General features: G+C 43.8%; 1 protein-coding gene across 3 annotated transcripts in view; it reads right to left on the reverse strand.

Annotated features, from left to right (window-relative positions):
* NEK1 (NIMA related kinase 1) overlaps window positions 1–14,051 on the reverse strand; it is a 205,843-nt gene that overhangs the window by 184,319 nt on the left and 7,473 nt on the right. For all 3 annotated transcript variants that reach the window (XM_073606279.1, XM_073606287.1, XM_073606272.1), the window contains exon 2: window positions 647–743. In XM_073606279.1, coding sequence (XP_073462380.1) covers window positions 647–743 — 97 coding nt within the window. The remainder of the gene's footprint in view (window positions 1–646; window positions 744–14,051) is intronic.

A 14,051-nucleotide genomic window follows, 5' to 3' on the forward strand; every position in this document is an offset into this window, starting at 1 on the left:
TACAGGGGGTGTTACTGACCAGATTACTAGGTGAGAAACAAGAGAAAAAAAGCAGAAGAAAACAAAACAAAACCAGCCTCCACATCTAAAGATTGGCAAGCTGCAATATATTATATTTTTGTTTTTTGGTTTAATACCACTTTAATCCTACTTCCTTCATACATCTCTGCAGCAGCAGATAACAGTAACCCATTTCTACAGTTATACACAAGCACTATTTTACTACTGAAGTGATCTGTTGCTGCAGGGGTAGGCATGGCAGAGCTATATCAGCCTTGATCTGTCTCGCTATGCATGCTGGTTTAATAGGAAGTGGCCTGAGGTCATAGGTATTGAGCTGCATGTTGGCCACTAGGATTGAAAAGATTTTGAAAGGCTTGAAGATCAATATTCTTCTCGCACTACAGTTTACAAATGATTAAAAAATGGTTGCTCTATACATACTAAGGCTCCGTACACAAAGCATGTGTTAATCTTAGCTTCTAAATTTGCTTTAAATGTTTTGCCCAAAATAAAGGTTTTACACCCGGACTACTCTTTGGGAGGAGGGGGGGGGGATCAACATTTTAAAAATCTGCAAAAACACAGAACCTTCTTAACGGTCATGGTAGAAATTTTTATTAATGTTTATAGCACAATTCCCAACCTTCAAAAGATTCTCTGTACTGGACAATGTTAGGATGCTTCATGTTTGCCAGCACAGCAACTTCTCTCCTCGATTCCTCCCTCTCTTTGTTGGACATCTAAAAGAAAGAAATTTGGTATATTGATCAATACAGAAATTAGATATATGAAGCCAGGACACATAGTTTGTAACAGATAAGACAAAAATATCCTTCCTTAGAGTGCCCTAACACTTAAGGCAACAGCCCTTCCCAAGCTTAAGCCAGCCATGCATGGTGCAAATTTCTTTCCTGCAATCACAAAAATGTGTTTGATTCACCCATCAACACTGTCAATCCCTCCTGCCAAGCCATTGTGTTCTCCGGGGGGGGGGGGGGGGGGGGAGACAGTGATTATTGGTAGCGGCAATACCAGTCGCTAGCGATAATCGCAAGTAAGATCCGGCAGGCTGGCTGCACCCAAGTTGATCGATCAACTTGGCACATTCAGCCTGCCCATACATGGTTTGAATCTTGGCTGGTACTTGCTGAACCGGCCTAGATTTAAACTGTGTATGGCCTGCCTTAGTCAACAACTGCAGAGATTTTGTATGAAAAGACTAAATGTGTAGTATTGGAAAGATCACTCATTGGTGGCAGATCCACATATTCCAAAGACACACAACTCTGCCTCTGCTTACCATTGCTACAGTTTAAAGTCTGGTATACACAGGTTGAATATTGGCCGGTTCAACTAAAACTGTCCAACATTTGGCCCGTGTGTACAGCTCCTCGACCGACAGAAGCCAATGGTTGTAAGCGCCGATTAGTGTGTATTCTGCTGGGGGGGGGGGCAGTCCTCCTGTCAGAAAACAATAGCACAGCAGGGAGATTGCTGTACAACACATCCAATTTTAGTCTGACAATCTCAGTTGTTCTTCATTCAGACTCCTGGGTTGAACAAAACAAAAACTTCCCTTGTGTACCTAATTTAAAAAGTGGTCATAAAGGCAAAAGGTTTTTTAGCTTAATGCATTCTCTGCGTCAAGATAAAAAGCCTTCTGTGTGTAGCAGCCTCCCTCAAACTTACCTGAGGTCCATCTGTCCACAAGTGTCTCAGCCGTCCAAGATTCTCCTTCCTGATTGGCTGAGACACAGCAGCGACGATATACCAACTGCTAAAACCAGTGGCCACGACTCCATACTCTTACTACTAGAGATTTTTCTGTGGCCTTTTATAATGTTGGCCACCTTTCCTCCTCAATAAACTCTACACCCTTGGTGTTTAAGATGCCGCCCTTTCCTGGTTCTCCTATCAGAGCACTCCTTCGGTGTTACCTACAACTCTGTCTCCACCTCTCTACTTCTTTTCTGTAGGGGTCCCCGAAGGCTCTGTTTTTGGACCCCTTCCCTTCACCTACACCTCCTCACTATAACCTCCCACAGCTTCCAATGCTATCTCTATGCCGACGACACCCAAATCTAGCCCTCTACTTCCCACCTCATTCCTTCAGTCTCCTCTCATATTACTAAGTGGCATAGCAACATGGATGTCACAACACTTCCTCAAACAACATCTCTCTAAAACCAAGCTTGTAGTATTAACACAACCCCCCGCCCTCCTCCATGACTTTTCAAGATCAATAATACAACTACTTGCCCCTCCCCTGACATCAGGTGTAATTAGTTGTAATTGTTCTTTCAGCCCCAAATTCAATCACTTTCAAAAGCTTGTAGACATCGTAACATCTCTTAAATTCACATAGGGCTGAAACAACTAATCGATTAATCGACAACTAATCGATTATGAAAATAGTTGTCAACTATTTTCATAATCTATTAATTGGCCAGCCGATTAGTTGGCCTGCATACAGAATGCATTATTTGTTTACATATCAGGAAATCCAGTGCAGCACACACACAGCTCAGTACACAACCCATGTCAGTAAATGCCTGAGAACTTGTGAATGTCAATGTGTGAGGAGCAATGCCTCATGGTACATGTAGTCCTGGGCAGGAAGTGAGTGGTTCTAAAGGCAGAATTTAATATTAATATATATTTATTATTTATTTAAAAGTAAAAGTTTACCAGTATTGTACATTATATTTAAAATGATCATATCCATGAAAGGAAGGAAGATATAAATCTTTTATATTAAAGTAGTACTAAAAGCTAATGCTTTTTTCATGGATATGATCATTTTAAACATAATGCACAATACTGGTAAACTTTTACTTTAAATAAATTACAATATATCTATCTATCTATCTATCTATCTATATATATAATCTTCCTGTGTCAGGGAGCTGAATTGTCCTGGCCGTAGTAACAATGTCCCCTGTGATGTCTCCGGTGATTGATGGCACACTGATCCAATGGCGGGACATTGAATCAGTGTAACGTGATCACAGGAGGCGGGACATTGTTACTATGGCACGGGCAATTCAAACTCAGCTCCGTGACACACAGAGATCGCCGATCTGGGCACAGGCAGGCTGCATGACAGGCACAGGCACTGGCGAGAGGCTGCATGACAGGCACTGGCGAGAGGCTGCATGACAGGCACTGGCAAATTTAAAAACATCTGTAAACGAAACGCGGCTAAACATGAGTTACCGCGTTTACAAGCTGTTACAGGCATTTGGCATTTCACAACATACGTCCTGAACGCTTTTTTTGCTTTCCAAAAAATGCTTCTAAACTCAACTGCCTAGAAACAACTATAAACCACCCTGTGTACATGTACTGATAAGATAACAGAGGAGAGTTCAGGGGCAGCTGAAAAAAAAAAAAAAAAAAAAAAAAAAAAACTGCTCCTAAACATCCGTTTACCACCAGCAGTGTACATGAAGCCCAATAGTATATACAGTACATCTCTTCTGTCTGCTATTCTCAGAGTGGATTAGAAATTTTGCTCCCTTACCATATAGTTGGTTATTTACCACTGCCTATATAGATATTTAAGAATAAAATTGCCTTTTTTATATACATTACATATTAACTAAAATATACACCACATTTTTTTTAAGGTCATTAATCAATTAATCCAAACAATAAAAATCGCCAAACTAATCAATTATGAAAATAATTATTATTAGCTTTTACTCAATCCCTTGTGATTTCTGGCCTAAACTATTGAAGCGCTTCTCTCATAGGCCTACCTCTCCATAGGCTATCCCCTCTTCAGTCCATCATGAATGCCACTGCCAGACTTATCTACCTTACCAACCGCTCAGTGTCTGCCAATCCCTCCAGTGGCTTCTGATTGCCCTGCGAATTTACAACCCCTGGCAAAAATGATGGAATCACCAGTCCCTGAGGATGTTCCTTCAGTTGTTTATTGTTGTAGAAAAAAAAGCAGATCACAGACATGGCCAAAAACTAAAGGCATTTCAAATGGCAACTTTCTGGCTTTAAGAAACACTAAAAGAAATCAAGAAAAATAATTGTGGTGGCCACTAACAGATTTATAGAACAAGCACAGGGAATAAATTATGGAATCATGAAAAACGAACAAACAAAAATAACACTCCAACACATCACTAGTACTTTGTTGCACCACCTCTGGCTTTTATAACTGCTTGCAGTCTCTTAGTCATTGACTTAATGAGTGATAAACAGTACTCTTCATCAATCTGGCTCCAGCCTTCTCTGATTGCTGTTGCCAAATCATCTTTGCAGGTTGGAGCCTTGTCATGGACCATTTTCTTTAACTTCCACCACAGATTTTCAATTGGATTGAGATCCGGACTGTTTGCAGGCCATGACATTGACCTTGTGTGTCTTTCTTCAAGGAATTTTTTCACAGTTTTTGCTCTATGGCAAGATGCATTAGCATCTTGATAAATGATATCATCATCCCCAAACATCCTTTCAATAGATGGGATAAGAAAAGTGTCCAAAAATGTCAATGTAAACCTGTGCATTTATTGAAGATTTAATGACAGCCATCTCCCCAGTGCCTTTACCTGACATGCAGCCCCATATCATAATTGACTGTGGAAATTTGCATGTTTTCTTCAGACAGTAGTCTGCATAAATCTCATTGGAACGGCACCAAACAAAAGTTCCAGCATCATCACCTTGCCCAATGATTCGAGATTCATCACTGAATATGACTTTCAACCAATCATCCACAGTCCAGACTGCCTTTCCTTAGCCCATTGTAACCTTGTTTTTTTGTGTTTAGGTGTTAGAGATGGCTTTCTTTTAGCTTTTCTGTATGTAAATCCCATTTCCTTTAGGCCTGGGGTGTCCAAACTATGGCCCTCCAGTTGTTAAGGAACTCCCATCATGCCTAGCCATGTCTGTGAATGTCAGAGTTTTACAATGCCTCATGGGAAGTGTAGTTCCGCAACAGCTGGAGGGCCGTAGTTTGGACACCCCTGCTTACAGTTTGGTCACAGATGTTGACTCCAGTTTCTTCCCATTTGTTTTGTTGTACATTTTCTGTTTTCAAGGCATATTGCTTTAGGTTTTCTGTCTTGACGTTTTGATGTCTTCCTTGGTCTACCAGTATGCTTGCCTTTAACCACCTTCCCATGTTGTTTGTATTTGGTCCATGTTTTAGACACAACCGACTGTGAACAACCAACATCTTGTGCAACACTGCGTGATGATTTACCCTCTTTACCTACATACTAACAAGCAGATTTAATCTCATGCAGGTGTTAGTGTTTGTAATGAAAATTTACAGGGTGATTCCATCATTTTTTCCTCAGAATTGAGTGATTCCATAATTTATTCCCTGTGCTTGTTCTATAAATCTAACTGTTACTGGCCACCACAATTATTTTTATTGATTTCTTTTAGTGTTTCTTAAAGCCAGAAAGTTGCCATTTGAAATGCCTTTAGTTTTTGGCCATGTCTGTGATCTGCTTTTTTTCTACAACAAAAAACAACTGACGGAACATTTTGCTAGGGGTTGTAGTTCAAAATACTAACATCAACATGCAAAGCCATTCGCAACTTTGCCCCGAGCTACATCACCAATCTTGTTTCCAAGTATCAACCAAACCATCCTCTCCTTCCAAGACCTTCTGCTTTCTAGCTCTCATCTCCTCCTCTCATGCTGGTCTCCAGGACTTCTCCAGAGCCTCTCCCATCCTCTGGAACTCGCTACCTCCATCTGTCCAGCTATCTCCTACTCTGGCCACCTTTAGGTGAGCCTTGAAAACTAATCTTATTTAAGAACACCTACCCTACCTCAACCTAACAACTGAACTTTTAATTCTTCCATCAGTTCATCCCTCACACTTATTACCTTTTATACCACTTGTCCCACCCTATTAGATTGTAAGCTCTTATAAGCAGGGCCCTTCTAACCCTCTTGTATTTTATTGTATTTTAACTGTATCGTCTCCCTTTATATTGTAAAGCACTGAGCAAACTATTGGTGCTGTATAAATCCTGTATTATAATAATAATCATAATAAACTTTCCCTTAGAGCCCTTTCACACTGCCAGCGCGGGGGCTTCGGCTGTAAAGCGCCGCTAGTTTTAGCGGCACTTTACCGTAATTTTTGCGGTGCTTTTTGGGCGCTAGCGGAGCCATTTTAACCCCCCCGCTAGTGGTCGAATAAAGGGCTAAAAGTAGAGCTGCACAATTAATCGTTAAAAAAAAATTGTGATCTCGATTCACCTCCCCCGACACCTCTCCTGCAGAGGTTGCCGATTCTTTCATATGAACAAGTGGAGTGACTTTATCTGCTCACTCAGCTGTCAAAAGTAAGAATCCGGGCATTCTGCCAAGTCTTTTAACTTGAAACATTGTAACTAAGCTTCCTTCTTAGATCAAAGGATATAACTTCTGTGTAAATAAATAATGGGGCAGTCTGCCAAATTTTCAAGTGTAAATGCAGGAAGTTTAACCACTTAAAGTGGAGTTCCACCCACTTTTACAACTCTTCAGCATCCTTCATTAAACTGTGCACTGTAAACGAATTGGATATTTAAAAAAAAAAAAATTCTCAGCACCTACTGTATTCATTTTTCACTTCCTCCTCCCTGGCCGTGGCCCATCGCATAATTTCCTGTTTGCAATGCCTTCTGGGAAGGGGCGGCAACTTCCTCTGACACTGCCATTGCTATGGAAACCTGACCTGAAACCTATTACACTGCTTGTGCTGCACTGAGCATGTGCAAGATCTGCAAGGATGAGATGCAGGAAGAAATACAGTCTGGCTTCAGATGCCCACACTTAAGATGGCCACGGCCTGCTGTAAGTTTATAAAATGACAAACTACTGCTATAAACTAACAAAACAGACCTTAGTTTACAGACTAACTTTACTAGAATACATTAAGCTTGTGTATTATAGGGGTATTTTAATTTAAAAAGTATAATTTCGGCCGGAACACCACTTTAAAGTCTAAATCTTTTTCTGACACTTCTTTAAGTTAAAATCAATATTTTTTGCTAGAAAATTACTTGGAACCCCCAAACACTATATATATTTTAGCAGAGACCCTAGGGAATAAAATGGCAATTGCTGCAATATTTTATGTCGCACTGCATTTGCCCAGCAGTCTTTCAAATGCAATTTTTTGGGAAAAATTACAATTCAATGAATAAAAAAAAAAAAATGAAACAGTCAAGTTAGCCCAATTTTTTTTTGTTTTAATGTGAAAGATGATGTTACGGGGGCGTGGCCTGGAGCGGCATGCAGTAGGACGCAACTAGACAGAGCTCCGCCGGCCATTGATCCTTTTATAATCTCCTGGGACCGCTAAGCTGCTTACCTCAGCCCACAACACACCACCACCGAACCGGCAACTTGCAGGGGTCATGTCACCTACAAAAAAGGCATCTACAGCGGCCGCAAAGCTGGAACAATTCCGCCGGCAAGGCACGGACCCCTCCAGCCAAGATGGCGCCGCCACGCTGGAAGAAGAGCCTCCTACAGGGACAGACACAGCGAGGGTGCTGGAGGCGATCTCATCATGCCAGGAAGCTGTTACAGCATGCCAGACAACCCTCACAGCGCGGATAGAAGAAGTCAAAGTGGACATCTCACTGGTAAGGCAGGACTTTCAAAAATTAAAGGGCAGAGTCACTGAGGCAGAGACTAGGCTTAGCAATATGGAGGATTCCCCCCCCCCTGCAAAATACAACATCTGAGCTGCAGCATCAAGTAAACCAATTGATTCAAAAGCAGGATGATATCGAGAACCGCCTCAGGCGATGCAACCTCAGATTTGTGGGTCTCCCTGAGGGGGCTGAGGGGAGAGACCCCCCCACGTTCCCTGAAAATCTGCTTTGCGATACATATGGAAGAGAATCTTTTTCCCCAACATTTGTGGTGGAGCGCGCACACCGCCTGTCGGGCAGACCGCCACCACCTGGAGCCCCTCCGCGCACGTTTATCGCAAAGTTCCTGAATTACAGAGACGCCATACTTCGCCTCAGCAGAGCGAAGGGGAACATTCCCTTAGGAAACAAAATGATAGCAATCTACCCGGACTTCTCCGCAGAGGTGCAGCGGAGAAGGCGTACATTTATGGAGGTCAAAAGGCGCCTTCGCATCAAAAACATCAAATACGCCATGCTCTTCCCGGCCCGCCTCCGTGTGGAGGGAGAGGACAGAGCGCACATTTTGAGGATCCAGAGGCCGCCATCGCCTGGCTGGAACAGAGGGAAAACCACGAATAAGTCCTAGCTTTTCTCATACTCATCTCTGCGCCTACGTCAATATGCGACCACTACAGATCTTTCACCCTACTGCACCCTGCCTTTTCACACGGATCGACTCCAAATTTGAAACCTCATACCAAATCAAAGGATGAACTGTCCGTCATCCCACCTTCCTTACATCCCCCCTATTATCCCCCGATGATGGATGACTGCTCATCAATTCCACTTGGATTGGATCTACCCCTGAACACGACCGGACTCCAACTAACGCCACAGCTACACATCTCATCAGGAACACCCGGCTGGCAACAAACCGTGAGAACTTTTTCACCCTACAACAACCGGTACAATCGAATCAACGGGTTTCTTATAACCCCTTACCACTGAGACACGCTTCAGGTACTTACTCATACTCTTCCTAATAGAGTCCACACAGGCAACCGACGGAGCTAGCTAATGTCTAAAAAGTACTCACCATGAGTGGTGAGTCAAGTCCTGAAATGCGCAACAACACGCAGCGTATTTTCGCCCCACGCAATACAGTTCACCACCTGAAATGGAGCGCACAGTCTTCGGCAAAGCTGAACATGTGGCTTGGGACACCTGAGTTTATCAGTACCCCTAACACAGCAACTGCCACCCACACATGGTCAAGCTCGAACTCTTCCTCCACAGGTGGGACAATGTTTATGCCCAGTTGGCAGTTCGGGATCGAAGCTCGCACCAAGTTTGGAAGGTGCAGAGCAGGGAGGGGGGAAGGGGTTATTAGAATTTTAGAAGTTCTAATGTCTAACCCAATGTCTAAAAAATTTAATTGCTACCAAAATAACCCCATGGCGTTTTTGATAATGGTTATGATTTATGATATATGTGCTGTGCTGCTTGGGGGGGGGGATCCGAGTTCTGGGGCTCAATACCTCATATTCACATTTAAATGGCTAGCCTAAAATTTATCACGTGGAATATCCGCGGACTCAGGGAACCTATAAAAAAGGTTGGCGGTGTTTTCACTTCTCAAGAAACAAAGAGCAGATGTAGTGGCTCTGGTAGAAACACACGCCGAAGGCCTCGCACATAGAGTACTTAAGAGACCGTGGATTGGATGGGCATTCCATTCAACGCACACTACCCTCTCCAGGGGAGTCTCACTTTTAATTGCTAAAAATACCCATTTTGAGCTCCAGGACTCAGTGATCGACCCATCGGGCAGATATGTCCTTTTAAAAGCTAAGATATATGGAGACCTGCTCCTCCTCATGGCATTTTATGTTCCACCACCATTCAGCGCGACTGTTATAGCTGCCGGGTTTGACTTCATGACCCTGCACCCTGGCATTCCTGCTGTGTGGCTTGGTGATTTTAACAATGTACTTGATCCAGCCCTAGACAGACTTAACATGTCAACCACAGAACCAGTGACGTCTCACCTCACAAGATTCGCCAGACTCCTGTCTGACTTTAACCTAGTAGATACGTGGAGAGTCAGGAATCCTGTAGACAGGCGGTTTTCCTGCTTCTCCTCGTCACACCGAGCTATGTCCCGAATAGACCTAATATTGGTATCTAATGTGCTCCTCCCTAGACTGTCAGACGCGGGCTTTTCCCCTAGGTCCCTATCAGATCACTGCCCCTATTGGGTTATACTTACTGTTCCCCACAACCGCCCCCTGGCGACATGGAGGTTGAACCCTTTCTGGCTGACTTTACTGCCGGAGGAGGACGACCTCTCATCGGAGTGGGGAAACTATTTTCTAATCAATGAGGGCTCTGCCTCGGTCCAGGTGGTATGGGAAGCCTTCAAGAAACACGCCCGCATGATACTAACCAACAGAATTAACAAACTAAAAAAAGTGTCAGAGGCGGCAATAATCAGGGCGGAGGAGAGCCTCCGAGACTCAGAAAAGATATTTCTTGAAGCCCCCACTGCAGATAGAGCGGACAACCTTAAACTCTGTACAAGGGTGCTGGCCCAACTACACTACGAAAAATCCAAACGAAAACTATTTTTCCATAGACAGCGATCGTTCGAACACGGGGACCGGGCGGGAAAACTCCTTGCCTATTTAATACATAGTGAAGATAGACCCCCTGTGGTAATCTCACTGCGCTCACCCAACGGAGCAATAGAAACAGAACCGCATAGAGTTACAGACATCTTTAGAGAATTCTACCACAAACTCTACACAACAACAGTCCCGTCAGACACCTCCCCAATGGAAACATTCCTGGGAGAACTGACAATTCCCCAGCTCTCTGCAGAACAGGTTGAGGAACTAGAGGCCCCACTAACAATAGACGAGATATCAGGAGCCCTGGCGGAACTCCCAGTCTCGAAGTCCCCGGGCTCGGACGGCCTACCAGTGGAGTTCTACTCCACATACTCAGAAACACTGATCCCTAGACTATTACAGCTATACGAGGCCATATTCAAAGATTCTAGACTGCCAGCGTCCATGAGAGAAGCCACCATAGTATTGATCCCCAAACCAGGGAAAGACCCACTCATCCCCGAGTCTTACCGCCCCATATCTCTACTCCAAGTAGACATTAAAATACTTGCAAAAATACTAGCCATCCGTCTTAATAAAGTAATCCTCTCTTTAATACATAGTGACCAAGCAGGGTTTATGCCGGGTAGAAATACATCCTTCAACCTTAGAAGACTGTTCATAAACCTACAAGCCACACACGACAACGTAGGGTCAAGAATAATCGTCGCCTTGGACACAGCCAAGATTCAGTGGAATGGGTATACCTGTGGAGGTGCCTGGGCAGATTCGGCTTCGGCCCGAAATTTATAAAATGGGTGCAACTTCTATACCAATCTCCATCAGCAAGGGTACTAGCGAACGGATGGCCATCCGACCAATTCTTGTTATCCAGAGGCACGAGACAGGGATGTCCTCTGTCGCCCCTGCTGTATGCATTGGCGGCAGAGCCCTTAGCCATAGCCATCCGGTCGCACCCGCAAATAAAGGGGCTCCGCAGGGGGGACGTGACGGAAAAAATTAGTACATACGCAGATGACACCCTACTATACCTAGATGACTGAGAATTCCCTGCCCCTTACACTGGACCTAATAGAACGATTTGGTACGTTCTCCGGCCTCAGGATAAACTGGGATAAATCCCAGATACTACCCCTAGACAGCTTCCCACAGTCCAGGGATGGAGCCGGATTGCCCTTACAGAGAGTAGAGATCATCAAATACTTGGGCATAAGAACCACAAGAGACCCAGCGGATTACGAGACACTCAACATAACGCCGTTATTTGCAATGCTTAAGCACAAAACACAGGTGTGGGCCCGCCTCCCTTTGGGAGTAATGGGACGGATAAACCTGACCAAAATGGTCCTCTTACCTAAAATACTTTACATGATTTGGCACTCGCCAATATACCTAGTGCTTAGACATTTCAAACTAATGGAAGCCATCATAAAGCCATTCGTGTGGGGTAACAACAGACATAAAATTGCTTGGCAAAAACTAAAAAAACCCCACAGACTTGGCAGGAATGGCTGTACCAGACTTCAATGCTTACTACATTGCAGCGCAATTATCCCAAATATTTCATGTGGATAAGACAGATAGGGAAAGATTCCTGCAATTGTTGTGCCCAAAGTGGTCTCAGTCATCACAAGACCCATTGACTGTAATGGCGGGGAAAACCACTGGGGAAGACAGGAACACTAACCGCAAAACGTTACTCTATCATTACACCAAGATTTGGAACCTATCCATGAATAGACTCCAACTACCAACAATAAATGAGTTCACCCCCCTGTGGCACAACTCGAACCTTCCTGAATTCGATTTGATGCCTGACAGTGAGCTGTGGAGTTCTAGAGGGATCATCTATATACAACACATTATACATAACGGCAGGCTAAAAACTTTTGATAGACTAAAAACGGAATATATGCTCCCAAACCAAATGTTCTTCAGGTACCTGCAGTTGCGCCACGCCTTTCATTCACAGTTCCCATCGGGAGAATGTCACCTGGTAAACAACCCATTAATGGAAGCACTGAAATGCCCTGACCCGAAAAAACTAATCTCCCAATTCTATTTAATGCTAATGCTACCGCAGGCTACTTCATCGGCCTACGCCCTGAAAACAAGGTGGGAAGGAGAGGTAGGCGCGCTGGCAGACGACGAATGGAGTGATGCTCTCGACACATGCAAACTAGTGTCCCCCAGACTGTCAGACCGATTAACTCAATTATTTTTGATTCACAGAGCATACCTTACGCCATTAAGACTGTCTAAATATAGGGGTAATCAATCCACAATGTGCACAATGTGCAACCAAGCTACCGGAACCTTTTTCCACCTTTTGTGGCAGTGCCCCCAGATCCAAGCATATTGGGCACAAGTTGTGCGCTTCCTCCATGATACAATGGGCTCTCCGGTAACACTGCAGCCCAAACTTTGTCTGCTGGGAATTCTATCAGACCCCGAGATAAATAAATTTCAAAAGGTATTTATACATGAAACACTCTTCTCTGCACGTAAGGTCATTGCTAGAGTTTGGATGAGACCTAACCCCCCAGGGTTCTCACACTGGTTGGCAGAAGTCAATAACACATTACCTTATAAAAAACTAATCTACATACACAGAGGCTGCCCTATAAAATATGAACAAATATGGGATAAATGGACACAGTCACCTGATACTTGCACTTGAGGGAAAAATTAGGTAACGGGGTAATTCGAGGACCAACCCTCCCCCGCGACACGCATGCTGAGATACTACAGCACGAATCAGTCAAACTAGTACGATAAGATCAATCAACTCCACACATACACCATGGGAAAGAAAGGAAATAAAAACATCAGACATGGGTTACAGTACTGTATACGAATTTTATTTGTACGTTTTGGAAAATGTATTGTTATTCTGCTTGGTTTTCATAATGTACACTGTACTCCTTTTTTGTTTCTTGTCAATGCTCAATAAACACACATTTAATGTAAAAAAAAAAGAAAGATGATGTTACGCCACGAGAATCGTAATCTATCTTCCAAGCAAAAGAATTGTGATTCTCATTTTAGCCAGAATCGTGCAGCTCTATTTAAAAGCGCTTAAAAGAGGTGCTTTGGCGGCGCTGCCCATTGATTTTGACGTCCTGCAAGCGCAGTGCCCCAGTGTGAAAGCAATCGGGCTTTCCCACTGGGATTGCAGATGAGGCTTTTTTGGGCCTGGAAAGACACTGCAATAGACAAAACTAAAGCAAAGTCTGTCACCACTTTGGTTATCACTTAGAGAGAACTAGAAGACAAAGTTGGATTATTTTCCAGGGGTTTGTGCACTTTATCCTGAGTAAATCACTCAAATATATTCCCATGGCACATGTTCCTGGGTAGGAGCGAGCTTGGGTTTAGTCCCAGTTTTGACCCAATATGGCTAGATTAGCTCAATGATGTCTCCAGCATTCCCATCCTTTTTGTGTACGAGTAGCTGTGGGGCACGGAATCCCTTGGTCGCAGTTGGTTGGACAGTAGTGGGCAAGAGTGACAGCTTCCTTCAGGGTTTTGTCTGAACTCAAGCCCATCCCTATGCTTAGACAAGGCCTGAAGTAAGAGGGTGCTCCAGCAACTGCCAGCAGGTTGACTGGTTTTGGTATAAATAAGAACAGAGGTCACCAGCAGACCATGAATCCATAATCAATAGTGAAAAGTATGAGTTAACCTGATCACATCACAATAATTGCAGGGGTAACATTTTTAGGCCATGCGGGACCCTACATACAGGTGTAATATGGTGCAAAAAGAAAATAGCCCTTATAGCTAAGGTTACACATTTGACAGCCC

This window comes from Aquarana catesbeiana, linkage group LG01 (assembly GCF_042186555.1).
Source record: "Aquarana catesbeiana isolate 2022-GZ linkage group LG01, ASM4218655v1, whole genome shotgun sequence".
Taxonomy (NCBI): domain Eukaryota; kingdom Metazoa; phylum Chordata; class Amphibia; order Anura; family Ranidae; genus Aquarana; species Aquarana catesbeiana.